The following is a 19,255-nucleotide window of genomic DNA, read 5'->3' as shown; positions in this document are numbered from 1 at the left end:
ATCTCCTGTAGTATATCTGCAGTCTCTGACCATCTCCTGTAGTGTGTCTTCAGTCTCTGACCATCTCCTGTAGTGTGTCTGCAGTCTCTGACCATCTCCTGTAGTATGTCTGCAGTCTCTGACCATCTCCTGTAGTGTGTCTGCAGTCTCTGACCATCTCCTGCAGTGTCTGCAGTCTCTGACCATCTCCTGTAGTGTGTCTGCAGTCTCTGACCATCTCCTGTAGTGTGTCTGCAGTCTCTGACCATCTTCTGTAGTGTGTCTGCAGTCTCTGACCATCTCCTGTACAATGTCTGCAGTCTCTGACCGTCTCCTGTGTCTCCTGTAGAATATCTACAGTCTCTGACCATCTCCTGTAGTGTGTCTGCAGTCTCTGACCGTCTCCTGTAGTGTGTCTGCAGTCTCTGATCGTCTCCTGTAGTGTGTCTGCAGTCTCTGACCGTCTCCTGTAGTGTGTCTGCAGTCTCTGACCATCTCCTGTAGTATGTCTGCAGTCTATGAACATCTCCTATAGTGTCTGCAGTCTCTGGCCATCTCCTGTAGTATGTCTGCAGTCTCTGATCTTCTCCTGTAGTGTCTGCAGTCTCTGACCATCTCCTGTAGTGTGTCTGCAGTCTCTGACCATCTCCTGTAGTGTGTCTGCAGTCTCTGACCATCTCCTGTAGTGTCTGCAGTCTCTGACCTTCTCCTGTAGTGTGTCTGCAGTCTCTGTCTCCTGTAGTATGTCTGCAGTCTCTGACCATCTCCTGTAGTATGTCTGCAGTCTCTGACGTCTCCTGTAGTATGTCTGCAGTCTCTGACGTCTCCTGTAGTATGTCTGCAGTCTCTGACGTCTCCTGTACTATGTCTGCAGTCTCTGACCATCTCCTGTAGTATGTCTGCAGTCTCTGACCATCTCCTGTACTATGTCTGCAGTCTCTGACCATCTCCTGTAGTGTGTCTGCAGTCTCTGACTGTCTCCTGTACTATGCCTGCAGTCTCTGACTGTCTCCTGTAGTAAGTGCCTGGTCGGTGTAGAATAGAGGGACTTTTTTTCTTATCTGGCGCACAGGCTGATTTGCACCACATGCTGGAGTCGTATATGTCAATGGTAAAATTAAGGGCCTTCCTCCTTCAGCAAGTAAGTGCTGAGGATAGGGCAGCTCAGTCTTAGGGAAATAGCAGCAAAACAGTGGCAGGCTCAGGCTGGCAGCTACCATCATTATCATCAGTGCAGCAGGCAGTGGCAGAGCAGAGGCAGAGCAGTGGCAGGCAGTGGCAGAGCAGAGGCAGAGCAGAGGAAGAGCAGTGGCAGAGCAGTGGCAGAGCAGAGGCAGAGAAGAGGCAGTGGTCAATCTCCAGGAGTCAGCACACAGAGGGATCATCTGCAGAAAATTCTCACAAAAGGTACAGTGAGATCAAAGTGTGCACTTACCTTTCCCCCATACCCTGCTGTTGCACATGATGAATTGTACAGTCAGCAGCCAACTGTTATCCTCATCATCATCACACAGTACAGGAGGGGCCATGGGTGGGGTCAAGGGCAGGGTTGAAAGGGGCCCCATCAGGTAGGCTATCCAGGGCCACATTATTTCTAAAAGCGGCCCTGTCCATACACTTTAGACATGATTGTAATAAAAGCTTTGGATAACGACACTGATGATGCCACTTTCTACCTCCTGGCAGAGGAGGAGCTGGATGAAAAACTAGAAGAAGTCTCGTTGCTCTCATGGGAATCCTTCATGAGGGACGACTACGAACAGATGAAGAAACAACAAGAAGCTGAAAGGTAAGATATGTCATCTCTGCTTCCCTGCTTGCTGCAAAATTAACGAGTAACTACAGAGAGGGTAACTTTCATTTAAGACACTGGTGAGCCCAGGGCTGACTTATTCCCCTGTCAATATTAACATATTAGCTGCCAGGACATGTGCTGTGAATTGTTTATGGACTTTTAATGAACTACCCCTTCCCTATGTACATTTTTGCTAACTATACAGTAAGTCAGCCTTTTTCAACCAGGATGCCTTGAGGTTTCCTCAGGGGTACCTTGGACAAATGTGTAAGAACTGGACAAACCTTGTATACAAGCCAGCGGGTGGATCAAGCCTGCCTTTTATTTACATAAAGCCACAGGTTTTCATTGTACACCATTACGACCTTCTAGCCGCTGGCATCCTGCCAACCAATGACATCATCAGTTGATAAGGAGGATGTTGTTTGCCTCCACAACATCCTTGTTTTTCCCTCCCCTTCCCCTCTCCATCAGTGTTGGGATCACATTAGCTCAGTGATGGTGAAATACTGAGGGAGAAGAGAAACATTGGAATACTAGTCAGTACCAGTGTGCAAAAGAGTATTTGTAAGAATAAATCACCTCTAATGTAGGGTGTCCTACATGTGTGGATGTTGCTGCGTTACACAGAACTATTAGAATAGTTTTTTAAATTTTAGAATGGGGTGCCTCAGGACTGTCCATAATTTTAAAGGGTGCCTCGGGGCTGTCCATAATTTTAAAGCGTGCCTTGACTGGAAAAAAGATCGAGAAACACTACAGTAAGTTATTACCATTTACTATTCTGGCCAGACATGCTCGTATGGTCTGGGTATAGTTATAGTCTTTTTATATGTAAAATGTCATGGAAAGGTACAGGGATGAGGGAGGCTGGCTGATATGCAGGGTAACGTGTCTGTCTCACGTCTTTGGGAATCAATCGGCATCCTAGCCAGTTGTCACAAGAACCCCACCTTCCCCAGTCCGAAGACAGGTAACAACCATAAAACAGCATGCACATTCTGATAGCCCACAGCAGAAAGTTACTAGCGACTAGCTAGCCAGAGACAGGACCTTGTTTGGTGGAGGGGAAATGAAGGTAGACCTTTTTAGAGGAGGCAAAAGCAAACATCAAAGCTCACAATTAGAGATGAGCGAATCGAAGTAGGCGAAGTGGAATTCGTTTTGAATATTAGGAAAATTTCGATTCGCGACGAATCCGAAAATTAGCAGACTTCGGATGCGCGAATCAAAATTTTTCCAAAAATGGCGGAGACATGTGCGGCGACGGAGCGGGGATCTCTGGGAAGGCGCGCAGACAAGGCGCGCTGACCCATAATGCATTCATTCATGACATGTGATCGCATTAGCCAATCAGCAGCCAGCCAGCACTGTGTAATGGTCGAGCTATAAATTGCGGCCATTTTAGAATTCTCCATTTGCCTCCAGTCATTCAAGAGAGACAGACCTGGCTGTATTGAGGGAGAGAGTTAGGGCCACAGAAACGTTACTTAGAGCCACAGAACCGTTACTTAGGGCCACAGAACCGTTACTCAGGGACACATAATTGTTACTGAGGGACACAGAATTGTTACTGAGGGACACAGAATTGTTACTCAGGGACAGACACAGAATTGTTACTCAGGGACAGACACAGAATTGTTACTCAGGGACAGACACAGAATTGTTACTCAGGGACAGACACAGAATTGTTACTGAGGGACAGACACAGAATTGTTACTGAGGGACACAGAATTGTTACTGAGGGACACAGAATTGTTACTGAGGGACAGACACAGAATTGTTACTGAGGGACACAGAATTGTTACTGAGGGACACAGAATTGTTACTCAGGGACAGACACAGAATTGTTACTCAGGGACAGACACAGAATTGTTACTCAGGGACAGACACAGAATTGTTACTCAGGGACAGACACAGAATTGTTACTGAGGGACACAGAATTGTTACTGAGGGACACAGAATTGTTGCTCAGGGACAGACACAGAATTGTTACTCAGGGACAGACACAGAATTGTTACTGAGGGACACAGAATTGTTACTGAGGGACACAGAATTGTTACTGAGGGACACAGAATTGTTACTGAGGGACACTGAATTGTTACTCAGGGACACTGAATTGTTACTCAGGGACAGACACAGAATTGTTACTCATGGACACAGAATCGTTGAATTAAAGAGAATGTCAGACAACATGCAGAGGAGTGGCAGAGGAGGCAATGTTTTAGGAGCGAGCAGACGTGGCAGCAGAGGAAAGGGTCGAGGCAGCACTAGTCGCAGCCAGAGGCCAGTGCTCCCGGTGTCATCCAACGGTCGTGTCTCCATCGACAACCCTGCCGTCATCGATTGGTTGGCTCGGTCGTCTTCCTCTTCCCAGGTCACCTCTGACACCTACAGCCAACGGTCGGTGGGTACGTCAGACACAACCGTTAGTTGGCATGGCCCGGGAGCAAGCCCACTGAAATCACGTGTCCTCTACCTGCCCCTGTCCTTTGGTGTTCCCTCACCAAGCGAAGTATCGCATGCTGTGGGCTCAGCCCCACTGTACAGTGAGGAAGAGCTAACAGAGGGCGGTCAGGAACGGGGGGAGACATCCGCCTCTTCAGCAGCCAGGCGAAGAAGTACTGGCGAGGAGAGTGGCTCGGTAGCCGGTCTAGAGACAGGTCTGTCTCCTGACCCACACGCAGCCGAGGGGGCTAGTAGTGAGGCGGAGACCCTAATTGATGATGATGAGGCTGATCGCACTTGGCAGCCTCGTCGTCATCAGGCTATTGCTTCCGCATCATCAGGAGAAGAGGGTGGCAGCTTGGCAGCGAGCAAAACAGTCGGTGGGTTGCCCAGGAGGCAGCAGGGTAACAGCAGTGTCAGTGGAGGCAAACGGCCACGGAGTAGAGCACCAGCTCCACTGCAGCCTACCACCACGGCCAGTAGTAGTGCCGGTGTGCACGGAGGAAGTAGCAGTCAGCCAGTGAGGAGTATCGGGGGCAAAGTTTCCTACTCGGCGGTGTGGCAATTTTTCGTCAAGCCGCCCGAGGAAGTAAACGTAGCCGTATGTCGACTATGTGGCCAGAAAGTCAAGCGTGGCCAGGGGGCTCATGTTGGGACTACAGCGTTGCGTCAGCATATGCAGTGTTGCCATTTGGTGGCCTGGGAAAACCGTGATAAAGATACGGCGGTTCTGCCTGCCCCAGCCCCCGCTCCATCACCCGCTCTGTTACTTGCTCCGTCACCCGACGTCAATCACCCTCTATCAGCCAGTCAAGGCTCCAACACCTCTGCTGTGGGGAGTTGTCGCTCGTTGGCATCTTCCGCTCGTTCAGATGCTCCTTCTCCTGCTACTCCTCTTCACGGATTCCGTCAGCAGTCTTTCTTGGAATCCGTTTCCAAGAGACAACAGTTTGCGAGCACGCACCCGACGGTGCAAAAGCTAAACGTCCTCCTGTCCAAGTTGCTGGTGCTGCAGTCTCTCCCTCAGCACCTTTCCGAGAAATGATGGCTTGTGCCGCGCCGCGGTGGAGAGTGCCAAGCCGGCATTTCTTCGCCAAAAAGGCAGTGCCAGCCCTGCATTCACATGTAGAAGAGATGGTGGGCCAGTCTTTGAGCATGTCGGTCTCTGCTAAAGTGCACGGCAGCGCCGACGTGTGGAGCTGTAACTACAGTCAGGGACAGTACATGTCATTTACGGCCCACTGGGTGAATGTGGTGCCGGCACAGCCGCACCAGCAACTTGGACAGGTCACGCCGCTTTTGCCTCCACGTTTGCACGTCCTTGGTCCACAAAAGATGTCCGCCTCTACCACCTCTTCTTCCGCCGTGTCCTCAGCCGCCACCCCCGTGCCAAGTCCCATTACCCGACCGGCATATCACATGTGCAGGGCGCAACGGTGTCACGCTGTGCTGCACCTGGTATGCCTTGGCGAACGTAGTCACACAGGGGAGGAACTTCTGAGTGTAATGAACAGAGAAATCGACAGATGGCTGTCTCCGCGCAAACTGAAAATCAGAACCATGTTGACCGACAACGGAAAGAACATGGTGTCTGCTCTGCGTCAAGGAAGGTTGTGCCATGCGCCATACATGGCTCACGTGTTCAATCTGGTTGTCAAGCGGTTCCTAAAATCCACCATCCCACTGCAAGACATCCTTAAAATGTCACGTAAATTTTGCATGCATTTCAGCCATTCCTACACCGCAAAGCACACCCTCCTTGAGCTGCAGCGGCAGAACGGAATTCCACAGCATCGCCTGATCTGCGACGTTGCAACAAGGTGGAATTCAACCCTACACATGTTAGACCGCCTTTACGAACAGCGAAAGGCCATCACCGATTTCCTGATGTTACAAGCGGATAAAGGTACTCCCCTGTGTAACTTCGATGTCAGCCATTGGCAGCTCATGCGTGACACCTGCCGCTTGCTCAGGCCCTTTGAGAAGGCCACGCTATTCGTGAGTCGGCAGGACTATGGGATGAACGACGTCATTCCTCTGTTGCACGTCCTGGAACAAATGCTGTTAACAATGGCTGGTCAGGGTGCGGTAGACGTGGCGCACAGATCTCAACGCCACATGACCCCTGTGGGGGCAGGACAGGAAGAAGAGGAGGAGGTAGAGGAGGACATTGGTGCTCAGGAATTATTGAGTGAAATGGGTGGTTTTTCCACTCAGCGGACAGGAGCATCTGGTAGAGGAGGAGGAGACAGAGGACCCAGACGCACCGTGGCAGTATGCTGTGGAGATGGAGGCAGGGAGTCCCTCGCATTCCTTGGCACAAATGGCCCATAGCATGCTCGCTTGCTTGCGTAGCGACAGCCGAATAATAACCATCAGACAGAGGGATGACTTTTGGCTGTCCACCTTGTTGGACCCTCGCTACCGTTCAAAAATGGTGGCCTTTTTCACACCTGCTGAGAGGGAGGCCAAAATAACGTACTATAAAAACCACCTATGTAGTCAGTTGGTCTCTGCCTTTCTGCACCAACGTCCATCCTCAGACACTGTGGGCCCTGTGCGCTCGCGTTCCGCTGCCATGGCAGCAGGGGAGGGGTGGGGTGGTAGGAGCAGTGGCAGCTCCACCAGCAGCGGCTGCCTCAGTCTGCAGTCGATGATGAGTAGCTTTCTTCACCAGCGCAGTGAGGAAACTACTAACCAGCCGCAGCAGCAGCAGCATCAGGTGGACCTGGAGCAGGAGCTCAAACAACAGGCTTGGGCCTACTTGGACAGCACCCTGCCAACCGAGGTAGACAATCCCCTTGACTACTGGGCAACGAAACTTGACCTTTGGCCCCAACTAGCTGAATTTGCCCTTGAAAGGCTGTCATGCCCGGCCAGTAGCGTGGCATCGGAGCGCATGTTTAGTGCGGCAGGAGGTATTGTAACTCCGCGGAGGACACGACTGTCCACCCAAAGTGTGGAGAGACTCACGTTTGTGAAAATGAATCAGGCGTGGATTAGTCTGGATTTCAAACCACCAGTTCCTGACACAACTGACTAAATCCGCCATGAATCATGCCACAAACATGTGCCACTTTCAGGTCTCCTCACACTGCTGGTGTGTTCCATTTTTTGTCATAGGGTGCTGGCAGATTACGGGCCTCCCATTGCTGCTGCCAGGCCTGTAATCTGCCATGGGCCCCCGTACCGCCTCCTCATGCTGCTGCCAGGTCCAGAGTGTCTCATGGGTCCCTGTACGGCCTCCCATTGCTGCTGTCTCCATCGCCACACTCTGCCATGTGCCACTTTCAGGTCTCCTCACACTGCTGGTGGGTTCCATTTTTTGTCATAGGGTGCTGGCAGATTACGGGCCTCCCATTGCTGCTGCCAGGCCCATAATCTGCCATGGGCCCCCGTACCGCCTCCTCATGCTGCTGCCAGGTCCAGAGTGTGTCATGGGTCCCTGTACGGCCTCCCATTGCTGCTGTCTCCATCGCCACACTCTGCCATGTGCCACTTTCAGGTCTCCTCACACTGCTGGTGGGATCCATTTTGTCATAGGGTGCTGGCAGATTACGGGCCTCCCATTGCTGCTGCCAGGCCTGTAATCTGCCATGGGCCCCTGTACCGCCTCCTCATGCTGCTGCCAGGTCCAGAGTGTCTCATGGGTCCCTGTACGGCCTCCCATTGCTGCTGTCTCCATCGCCACACTCTGCCATGTGCCACTTTCAGGTCTCCTCACACTGCTGGTGTGTTCCATTTTTTGTCATAGGGTGCTGGCAGATTACGGGCCTCCCATTGCTGCTGCCAGGCCCGTAATCTGCCATGGGCCCCCGTACCGCCTCCTCATGCTGCTGCCAGGTCCAGAGTCTCTCATGGGTCCCTGTACGGCCTCCCATTGCTGCTGTCTCCATCGCCACACTCTGCCATGTGCCACTTTCAGGTCTCCTCACACTGCTTGGTGTGTTCCATTTTTTGTCATAGGGTGCTGGCAGATTACGGGCCTCCCATTGCTGCTGCCAGGCCCGTAATCTGCCATGGGCCCCCGTACCGCCTCCTCATGCTGCTGCCAGGTCCAGAGTCTCTCATGGCTCCCTGTACGGCCTCCCATTGCTGCTGTCTCCATCGCCACACTCTGCCATGTGCCACTTTCAGGTCTCCTCACACTGCTGGTGTGTTCCATTTTTTGTCATAGGGTGCTGGCAGATTACGGGCCTCCCATTGCTGCTGCCAGGCCCGTAATCTGCCATGGGCCCCAGTACCGCCTCCTCATGCTGCTGCCAGGTCCAGAGTCTCTCATGGGTCCCTGTACGGCCTCCCATTGCTGCTGTCTCCATCGCCACACTCTGCCATGTGCCACTTTCAGGTCTCCTCACACTGCTGGTGTGTTCCATTTTTTGTCATAGGGTGCTGACAGATTACGGGCCTCCCATTGCTGCTGCCAGGCCCGTAATCTGCCATGGGCCCCAGTTCCGCCTCCTCATGCGGCTGCCAGGTCCAGAGTGTCTCATGGGTCCCTGTACGGCCTCCCATTTCTGCTGTCTCCATCGCCACACTCTGCCATGTGCCACTTTCAGGTCTCCTCACACTGCTGGTGTGTTCCATTTTTTGTCATAGGGTGCTGGCAGATTACGGGCCTCCCATTGCTGCTGCCAGGCCCGTAATCTGCCATGGGCCCCCGTACCGCCTCCTCATGCTGCTGCCAGGTCCCGAGTGTCTCATGGGTCCCTGTACGACCTCCCATTGCTGCTGTCTCCATCGCCACACTCTGCCATGTGCCACTTTCAGGTCTCCTCACACTGCTGGTGGGTTCCATTTTTTGTCATAGGGTGCTGGCAGATTACGGGCCTCCCATTGCTGCTGCCAGGCCCGTAATCTGCCATGGGCCCCCGTACCGCCTCCTCATGCTGCTGCCAGGTCCAGAGTCTCTCATGGGTCCCTGTACGGCCTCCCATTGCTGCTGTCTCCATCGCCACACTCTGCCATGTGCCACTTTCAGGTCTCCTCACACTGCTGGTGTGTTCCATTTTTTGTCATAGGGTGCTGGCAGATTACGGGCCTCCCATTGCTGCTGCCAGGCCCGTAATCTGCCATGGGCCCCACTACCGCCTCCTCATGCTGCTGCCAGGTCCAGAGTCTCTCATGGGTCCCTGTACGGCCTCCCATTGCTGCTGTCTCCATCGCCACACTCTGCCATGTGCCACTTTCAGGTCTCCTCACACTGCTGGTGTGTTCCATTTTTTGTCATAGGGTGCTGGCAGATTACGGGCCTCCCATTGCTGCTGCCAGGCCTGTAATCTGCCATGGGCCCCTGTACCGCCTCTTCATGCTGCTGCCAGGTCCAGAGTGTCTCATGGGTCCCTGTACGGCCTCCCATTGCTGCTGTCTCCATCGCCACACTCTGCCATGTGCCACTTTCAGGTCTCCTCACACTGCTGGTGTGTTCCATTTTTTGTCATAGGGTGCTGGCAGATTACGGGCCTCCCATTGCTGCTGCCAGGCCCGTAATCTGCCATGGGCCCCAGTACCGCCTCCTCATGCTGCTGCCAGGTCCAGAGTCTCTCATGGGTCCATGTACGGCCTCCCATTGCTGCTGTCTCCATCGCCACACTCTGCCATGTGCCACTTTCAGGTCTCCTCACACTGCTTGGTGTGTTCCATTTTTTGTCATAGGGTGCTGGCAGATTACGGGCCTCCCATTGCTGCTGCCAGGCCCGTAATCTGCCATGGGCCCCCGTACCGCCTCCTCATGCTGCTGCCAGGTCCAGAGTCTCTCATGGCTCCCTGTACGGCCTCCCATTGCTGCTGTCTCCATCGCCACACTCTGCCATGTGCCACTTTCAGGTCTCCTCACACTGCTGGTGTGTTCCATTTTTTGTCATAGGGTGCTGACAGATTACGGGCCTCCCATTGCTGCTGCCAGGCCCGTAATCTGCCATGGGCCCCAGTTCCGCCTCCTCATGCTGCTGCCAGGTCCAGAGTGTCTCATGGGTCCCTGTACGGCCTCCCATTTCTGCTGTCTCCATCGCCACACTCTGCCATGTGCCACTTTCAGGTCTCCTCACACTGCTGGTGTGTTCCATTTTTTGTCATAGGGTGCTGGCAGATTACGGGCCTCCCATTGCTGCTGCCAGGCCCGTAATCTGCCATGGGCCCCCGTACCGCCTCCTCATGCTGCTGCCAGGTCCAGAGTGTCTCATGGGTCCCTGTACGACCTCCCATTGCTGCTGTCTCCATCGCCACACTCTGCCATGTGCCACTTTCAGGTCTCCTCACACTGCTGGTGGGTTCCATTTTTTGTCATAGGGTGCTGGCAGATTACGGGCCTCCCATTGCTGCTGCCAGGCCCGTAATCTGCCATGGGCCCCCGTACCGCCTCCTAATGCTGCTGCCAGGTCCAGAGTCTCTCATGGGTCCCTGTACGGCCTCCCATTGCTGCTGTCTCCATCGCCACACTCTGCCATGTGCCACTTTCAGGTCTCCTCACACTGCTGGTGTGTTCCATTTTTTGTCATAGGGTGCTGGCAGATTACGGGCCTCCCATTGCTGCTGCCAGGCCCGTAATCTGCCATGGGCCCCACTACCGCCTCCTCATGCTGCTGCCAGGTCCAGAGTCTCTCATGGGTCCCTGTACGGCCTCCCATTGCTGCTGTCTCCATCGCCACACTCTGCCATGTGCCACTTTCAGGTCTCCTCACACTGCTGGTGTGTTCCATTTTTTGTCATAGGGTGCTGGCAGATTACGGGCCTCCCATTGCTGCTGCCAGGCCTGTAATCTGCCATGGGCCCCTGTACCGCCTCTTCATGCTGCTGCCAGGTCCAGAGTGTCTCATGGGTCCCTGTACGGCCTCCCATTGCTGCTTTCTCCATCGCCACACTCTGCCATGTGCCACTTTCAGGTCTCCTCACACTGCTGGTGTGTTCCATTTTTTGTCATAGGGTGCTGGCAGATTACGGGCCTCCCATTGCTGCTGCCAGGCCCGTAATCTGTCATGGGCCCCAGTACCGCCTCCTCATGCTGCTGCCAGGTCCAGAGTCTCTCATGGGTCCCTGTACGGCCTCCCATTGCTGCTGTCTCCATCGCCACACTCTGCCATGTGCCACTTTCAGGTCTCCTCACACTGCTGGTGGGTTCCATTTTTTGTCATAGGGTGCTGGCAGATTACGGGCCTCCCATTGCTGCTGCCAGGCCCGTAATCTGCCATGGGCCCCCGTACCGCCTCCTCATGCTGCTGCCAGGTCCAGAGTCTCTCATGGCTCCCTGTACGGCCTCCCATTGCTGCTGTCTCCATCGCCACACTCTGCCATGTGCCACTTTCAGGTCTCCTCACACTGCTGGTGTGTTCCATTTTTTGTCATAGGGTGCTGGCAGATTACGGGCCTCCCATTGCTGCTGCCAGGCCCGTAATCTGCCATGGGCCCCACTACCGCCTCCTCATGCTGCTGCCAGGTCCAGAGTCTCTCATGGGTCCCTGTACGGCCTCCCATTGCTGCTGTCTCCATCGCCACACTCTGCCATGTGCCACTTTCAGGTCTCCTCACACTGCTGGTGGGTTCCATTTTTTGTCATAGGGTGCTGGCAGATTACGGGCCTCCCATTGCTGCTGCCAGGCCTGTAATCTGCCATGGGCCCCTGTACCGCCTCTTCATGCTGCTGCCAGGTCCAGAGTGTCTCATGGGTCCCTGTACGGCCTCCCATTGCTTCTGTCTCCATCGCCACACTCTGCCATGTGCCACTTTTAGGTCTCCTCACACTGCTGGTGTGTTCCATTTTTTGTCATAGGGTGCTGGCAGATTACGGGCCTCCCATTGCTGCTGCCAGGCCCGTAATCTACCATGGGCCCCCGTACCGCCTCCTCATGCTGATGCCAGGTCCAGAGTCTCTCATGGGTCCCTGTACGGCCTCCCATTGCTGCTGTCTCCATCGCCACACTCTGCCATGTGCCACTTTCAGGTCTCCTCACACTGCTGGTGTGTTCCATTTTTTGTCATAGGGTGCTGGCAGATTACGGGCCTCCCATTGCTGCTGCCAGGCCCGTAATCTGCCATGGGCCCCAGTACCGCCTCCTCATGCTGTTGCCAGGTCCAGAGTCTCTCATGGGTCCCTGTACGGCCTCCCATTGCTGCTGTCTCCATCGCCACACTCTGCCATGTGCCACTTTCAGGTCTCCTCACACTGCTGGTGTGTTCCATTTTGTCATAGGGTGCTGGCAGATTACGGGCCTCCCATTGCTGCTGCCAGGCCCCTAATCTGCCATGGGCCCCTGTACCGCCTCCTAATGCTGCTGCCAGGTCCAGAGTGTGTCATGGGTCCCTGTACGGCCTCCCATTGCTGCTGTCTCCATCGCCACACTCTGCCATGTGCCACTTTCAGGTCTCCTCACACTGCTGGTGGGTTCCATTTTTGTCATAGGGTGCTGTATGGCCTCCCATTGCTGCTGTCTCCACCGCCACACTATGGCTCCACACTCTGGTTTTGGCCCCGTGACTGCCCAAATGAGTGAAGTGTGCGGTGATTCTAAGATCGACGGCACTCATCTGCATGTCATACTGACTGACAGTATTATTTCTCTTCCCCAGCAGACTCCAAGGGCATTTAAATTAAAGGTACAGTGTTCTGCACTAATATAAAGGCTCTCTGAAGCCTAGAAACACCCTTTTATGAGTTAAATTCGCAGTGAATATATTCGCATCGATTCGAATTTATTCCTCGAATTTGCCGAATCAGCCGAATCGAATTTTTGAATACTTCGCTAATCTCTACTCACAATACCTCTGGCCACCACAGGAGGGGACTTCCAAAATCCTGCTGGCTGACCACACATGATCAAATATATACCTGTGCAAAAGTTTTAGGCAGGTGCTCAAAAAACGCTATAAATTAAGAATGTTTTTAGAAATAGAAGTATTAGTAGTTTATGATTATCAATTAACAAAATGGAAAGTACACGGACAGAAGAGAAATTCAAATCAAATCAATATTTGGTGTGACCACCTTTGCCTTCAAACCAGCATCAATTCTTCTAGGTACACTTGCACACAGACTTTGAAGGAACTTGGCAGGTAGGTTGTTCCAAACATCTTAGAGAACTAAGCACAGACCTTTTATGGATGTAGGCTGCCTCATATCCTTCTGTCTCTTCATATAATCCCAGACAGACTCCATTATGTTGAGATCAGAGCTCTGTGGGGGGGCAAACCATCACGTCCAGGTCTGCCTATTCTTCTTTACACTGAAGATAGTTTTTAATGACATTGGCTATATGTTTCGGGTCATTGTGCTGCTGAAGAATAAATGTGTGGCCAATCACACACCTCCCTGATGGTATGGCATGATGGATATGTATTTGCCTGGATTTCTCAGCATTGAGGACACCATTGATCCTGACCAAGTCTCCAACTCCATTTGCAGAAATGCAGCCCCAAACTTGCCAGGAACCTCCACCATGCTTCATTGTTGTTTGCAGACACCTATTATTGTATTGCTCTCCAACCCTTCAGTGAACAAACTGCCTTCTGCTACAGCCAAATATTTTAAAATTTGACTTATCAGTCCAGAGCACCTGCTGATGTTTTTTCTGCACCCCAAATCCTATGTTTTCATGCATTGTTGAGTTACTTAGCCTTGTTTCCACATTGGAGATATGGCTTTTTGGCAGCAATTCTTTAGTGAAGACCACTTCTGGTCAGTTGAACAATAAATGTGTGTACCTGGTTCCCACTGGTTTCCACCAGGTCTGTGCTGTTGGCACTGTTGGACATCTTCTGATATCGAAGGAAAGTAAGCATGATTTGTCTTTCATCTGCTGCATTAAGTTTCTTTGGCCAACCACTATGTCTACAGTCCTTATCATTGCCCGTATTTTTGTGCTTCTTCAAAAGAACTAGAATCTTCAAAAGAACAGCACATCTTGAAACCCCAGTCTGCTTTGAAATCTTTGCCTGGGAGAGACCTTGCTGATGCAGTATATCTACCTTGTTGATGCAGTATATCTACCTTGTTGTGCTCAGTCTTGCCATGGTGTGTGACCTGTGACTACTGATGGGCTGATCACCCCTCTGTTCGGTTCACGGTCGCACATTCCAACCTACAGAATGTTCGAATGTGAACTTCAAACATGAACAAATTACTGAGCGGTATCTTACTACATCTGAGGTATGAGGTGTTAAGATACCGCTCAGTTACTAAAATACATGTTATATTATTAAGTCATATTAGTAGTGAAACATTCATTATTGTTTCAGCTGTCTGTGGGGTTCCCCGCTGACAGCTGAATGTAAAAAGAATTGTCGGCATTGCCTGACAATTTAATTAAAAAAAAAAACAACGTGGGGTCCCCCCTCCCATCCATACAAAGCCCTTCGGGTCTGGTATGGATTTTGAGGGGAACCCCCCACACCAAAATTTTAAAAATAAATAGCGTGGGGGTCCCCCCCCAAAATCCATACCAGACACTTATCTGAGAATGCAGCCCAGCAGGTCAAGAAAGGGGGGGGGGGGCGAGCGCCCCCCTCCTGAACCGTATCAGGCAACATGCCTTTGCCATGGGGGGCTGCTTTGGGGCAGGGGGTGCTCCTCCTCCCTAATGCACCTTGTCCCCATGTTGATGGATACAAGGGCAACTTCCCCAAAACCCTGGGCCGTGGTTGTGGGGGTCTGCGGGCGGGGGGCTTATTGGCATCTGGTAGCCCCCTTTAACACGGGGGTCTGCAGATCCCGCCCCCCACGTGAATGAGTATGCAGTACTACCTATTCGCATGCTTGCACGCAAAGGCGAAAGCACGTGTCGGCCCAACACGCACACAAACTGTGATCGTCCCACACATGTGAGTTATCACCACAAAGGTCAGGCCATGGGCACTAATTCTAGTATTATACCTCCTCTGTAAATCTAAAGTGGTAACCTGTAACGGCTGTTAAAGCGTTGCCTATGGATAGTAAAATGTACATCGTTTATTGCCGTTGCACAGGCGTGCATTGTTTTAAAGAGTGACATGCTTGGTATCTATTTACTCAGTGTAACGTCACCTTTTATATTTAAAAGAAATAGATTATGTTTTGTGGGGTTTTTTTGCATTAAAATTCATAAAAAAGGTATTTTTTTCCTCAAAAAATTGCATTTAAAAAACTACTGCGCAAATACCGTGTGACATAAAAAAATTTGCAAAACCCACCAATTTATTCTCTACGGCCTCTGTTTTAAAAAATATATAATCTTTGGGGGTTCTACGTAATTTTCTAGCAAAAAACCCTGATTGTTACACAAAATTCCTGAAAAAGCCTGGTCCTTAGGTGGATAACCTGTTTCCCTGCTGATTCTGCAGCCAATGGTCTGATGAGGGGACAGTAGTCCATCATTATTCACACACAAGACTGTCAGAAGCTACTTGACATCTAGACAGGGGCAGACTGGCAATTCATGGGGCCCCTGGGCAATAAGGGATCATAGGGCCCCTGTGTCCTTGCCCACACTGAAACCACACCCAAATAACCCTATGAAAGGTACCAGGGGCATCTCATGGGGCCCCTACTGACCCCAGGCCCTTGGGCAGTGCCGGAATGGTCAGTCCGTCCCTGCATCTAGGTGTTAATTACTTCGATCTCCAGGCTCAGGAGCAGTTTATTGAGATTCTAATATCTGATTATTGTCTGCTACCCTGACTGCTGAACTAAGAAAAGTGCTGTGTCTGTAATATCATACCGCTTTTACATTTATGTTATATAATGTATTCCTGACGTGCCATATTTGTGTCTGGTGCAGTGTCTCCGCCATGCTGTGTCTGCTGGAGAAAAAGCTGACTGTTCTGGAAGAGCAGGTATATTTCTTAACCACTTCAATGCCGAGTACTTTCAGCCCCTTCCCACCCACAAACAATTTTCAGCTTTCAGCACTGTCGCACTTTGGGTGACAATTGCGCGGCCATGCAACACTGTACACAAACTACATTTTTTACCTTTTTTTCACACAGAAAAGTTCACCATGATAGAGGCAGCTAATAAGTTATATCAAATTAGACATGAAAGCATCCACAGTTCCAAACGTTTGCTCACAATTGCGACAATTGGCTGACCAAGATCGTATGGATTGCTCTTAGCAAAAGGAAGTCTCCCCCCTTCACATCACCCCCCACAATAGTGTCCTCTGTCCCCCTTCACATCACTCCCCACAGTATTGTCCTCTGTCCCCCTTCACATCACCCCCCACAATAGTGTCCTCTGTCCCCCTTCACATCACTCCCCACAGTAGTGTCCTCTGTCCCCCTTCACATCACTCCCCACAGTAGTGTCCTCTGTCCCCCTTCACATCACTCCCCACAGTAGTGTCCTCTGTCCCCCTTCACATCACTCCCCACAGTTGTGTCCTCTGTCCCCCTTCACATCACTCCCCACAGTAGTGTCCTCTGTCCCCCTTCACATCACTCCCCACAGCAAAGTCCTCTGTCCCCCTTCAAATCAACCTCCCACAGTAATGTCCCCTGTCCCCCTTCACATAACCCCCCACAGCAATGTCCCCTGTCCACCTTCACATCACCCCACACAGTAATGTCCCCTGTCCACCTTCACATCACCCCCCAACAGCAATGTCCCCTGTCCACCTTCACATCACCCCACACAGCAATGTCCCCTGTCCACCTTCACATCACCTCCCACAGCAATGTCCCCTGTCCACCTTCACATCACCCCCCACAGTAATGTCCCCTGTTCACCTTCACATCACCCCCCACAGTGATGTTCCCTGTCCACCTTCACATCACCCCCCACAGTAATGTCCCCTGTCCACCTTCACATCACCCCCCACAGTAATGTCCCCTGTTCACCTTCACATCACCCCACACAGTAATGTCCCCTGTCCACCTTCACATCACCCCCCACAGCAATGTCCCCTGTCCACCTTCACATCACCTCCCACAGCAATGTCCCCTGTCCACCTTCACATCACCCCACACAGTAATGTCCCCTGTCCACCTTCACATCACCCCCCACAGCAATGTCCCCTGTCCACCTTCACATCACCTCCCACAGCAATGTCCCCTGTCCACCTTCACATCACCCCCCACAGCAATGTCCCCTGTCCACCTTCACATCACCCCCCACAGTAATGTCCCCTGTTCACCTTCACATCACCCCCCACAGTGATGTTCCCTGTCCACCTTCACATTACCCCCCCACTGTAGTGTCATATGTCCACCTTCACATCACCCCCCACAGCAATGTGCCCTGTCCACCTTCACATCACCCCCTACAGTAATGTCCCCTGTCCACCTTCACATCACCCCCACAGGGATGTTCCCTGTCCACCTTCACATCACCCCCCACAGCAATGTGCCCTGTCCACCTTCACATCACCCCCTACAGTAATGTCCCCTGTCCACCTTCACATCACCCCCACAGGGATGTTCCCTGTCCACCTTCACATCACCTCCCACAGTAATGTCCCCTGTCCACCTTCACATCACCCCCCACAGCAATGTCCCTTGCCCTCCTCCACATCACCCCCCACAGTAGTGTCATATGTCCACCTTCACATCACCCCCCACAGCAATGTGCCCTGTCCACCTTCACATCACCCTCCACAATAGAGTCCTCCACCCCCTCACAGCAGAGTCCTCTGCCCCCCTCCCCCACAGTAGTTTTCTGTAACCCCCCCCCCCCCAATGCTTTGTCCTCTGCCCCCTCGTCCCACAGTAGTGTCCTGTACCCCCCAAAACAATGTCCCTTGCTCCTTCCCCCCACAGTAGTGTCCTGTACCCCCAATGCAGTGTCCTCTGCCCCCCTACCCCCACAGTAGTGCCTTCTAACCCCCAATGTATTGTTCTCTGCCCCTCTGCCCCCACAGTAGTGTCTTTTATATCCCAATGCAGTGTCTTCTGCCCCTCTTCCCCCCAGTAGTGTCCTTTATACCGTTCTCCCCGGACCCCGTATTAACTATATCCGCTCTCCCCGGACCCCGCATTCACTATATCCGCTCTCCCCGGACCCCGCATTCACTATATCCGCTCTCCCCGGACCCCGCATTCACTATATCCGCTCTCCCCGGACCCCGCATTCACTATATCCGGTCTCCCCGGACCCCGCATTCACTATATCCGGTCTCCCCGTACCCCGCATTCACTATATCCGCTCTCCCCGGACCCAGCATTCACTATATCCTCTCTCCCCGGGCCCCGCATTTACTATATCCGGTCTCCCTGGACCCTGCATTCACTATATCCGCTCTCCCCGGACCCCGCATTCACTATATCTGGTCTTCCCGGACCCCGCATTCACTATATCCGGTCTCCCCGGACCCCACATTCACTATATCCGGTCTCCCCGGACCCAGCATTCACTATATCCTCTCTTTCCGGACCCTGCATTCACTATATCTGGTCTCCCACAGTACGCACAACATGAAAATGCAATTATTTTAGTAAATATTAACAGCTAATTACCTTTTCTAATCAGCAGTTAGAGCAGTCTTGTGACTTCTATCAGTGTCCTGCCGAGCACTGGGTATAGCTTGTAGGAAGAGTTTTTTTACTGCTCTAGGAGGATGCAGAACCCCTGATCTCTGTGTGGACAGTGCTGATAGGTCCTATGCTGATCACATGCACTCTCCCTAAAAAAACCCCCAAAAAACCTCTCAATCTTGTGACCAGTCAATCTTGTGACTTCTATCAGTGTCCAGCAGAGCACTGGTTAAAGCTTGCAGGAGGAGTTTTCAGTCTGCTCTGGGAGGATGCAGAACCCCTGATCTCTGTGTGGACAGTGCTGATTGGCCCTGTGCTGATCACATGCAGTCTCCAAAAAAAGAAGAAAAAAAAAACCCTCTCTAGCAATACACACCAAACTGAGCATGTGCAGAGCATCTCCTTATGATATGTCTTATCAGGAGATGGGGGGGGGGGGTGTCACTGGAAGAAGGGGAGGATCAGAGAACTCAGGATCAAACAGCCTTTTTACACAATGCAGAGGATTAACCCCTTAGGTTCCACAGTGAGTATGACAAGCATGCTTTACTGCATATACAGACTGATTGTACTGTTGTGGGTTTAGCAACACTTTAATAC

The 19,255-nt window shown here is 52.1% G+C and overlaps 1 protein-coding gene across 1 annotated transcript in view; it reads left to right on the top strand.

Annotated features, from left to right (window-relative positions):
- Positions 1 to 19,255, top strand: part of LOC149449525 (transient receptor potential cation channel subfamily M member 2-like) — a gene marked incomplete at its 5' end in the record, with an annotated part of 143,796 nt that overhangs the window by 70,986 nt on the left and 53,555 nt on the right. Inside the window, 2 exons of the mRNA XM_089693137.1 lie at positions 1,603 to 1,768; positions 15,967 to 16,021. Of these exons, the coding sequence (XP_089549263.1) occupies positions 1,603 to 1,768; positions 15,967 to 16,021 (221 nt within the window). The remainder of the gene's footprint in view (positions 1 to 1,602; positions 1,769 to 15,966; positions 16,022 to 19,255) is intronic.

Source organism: Staurois parvus, unplaced genomic scaffold, assembly GCF_062004578.1.
Source record: "Staurois parvus isolate SC_StPar_1 unplaced genomic scaffold, SC_StPar_1.0 ptg000615l, whole genome shotgun sequence".
Lineage (NCBI taxonomy): Eukaryota > Metazoa > Chordata > Amphibia > Anura > Ranidae > Staurois > Staurois parvus.
Note: the sequence above shows the minus strand (reverse complement) of the source record. Positions and strands in the feature narration are given on the sequence as shown.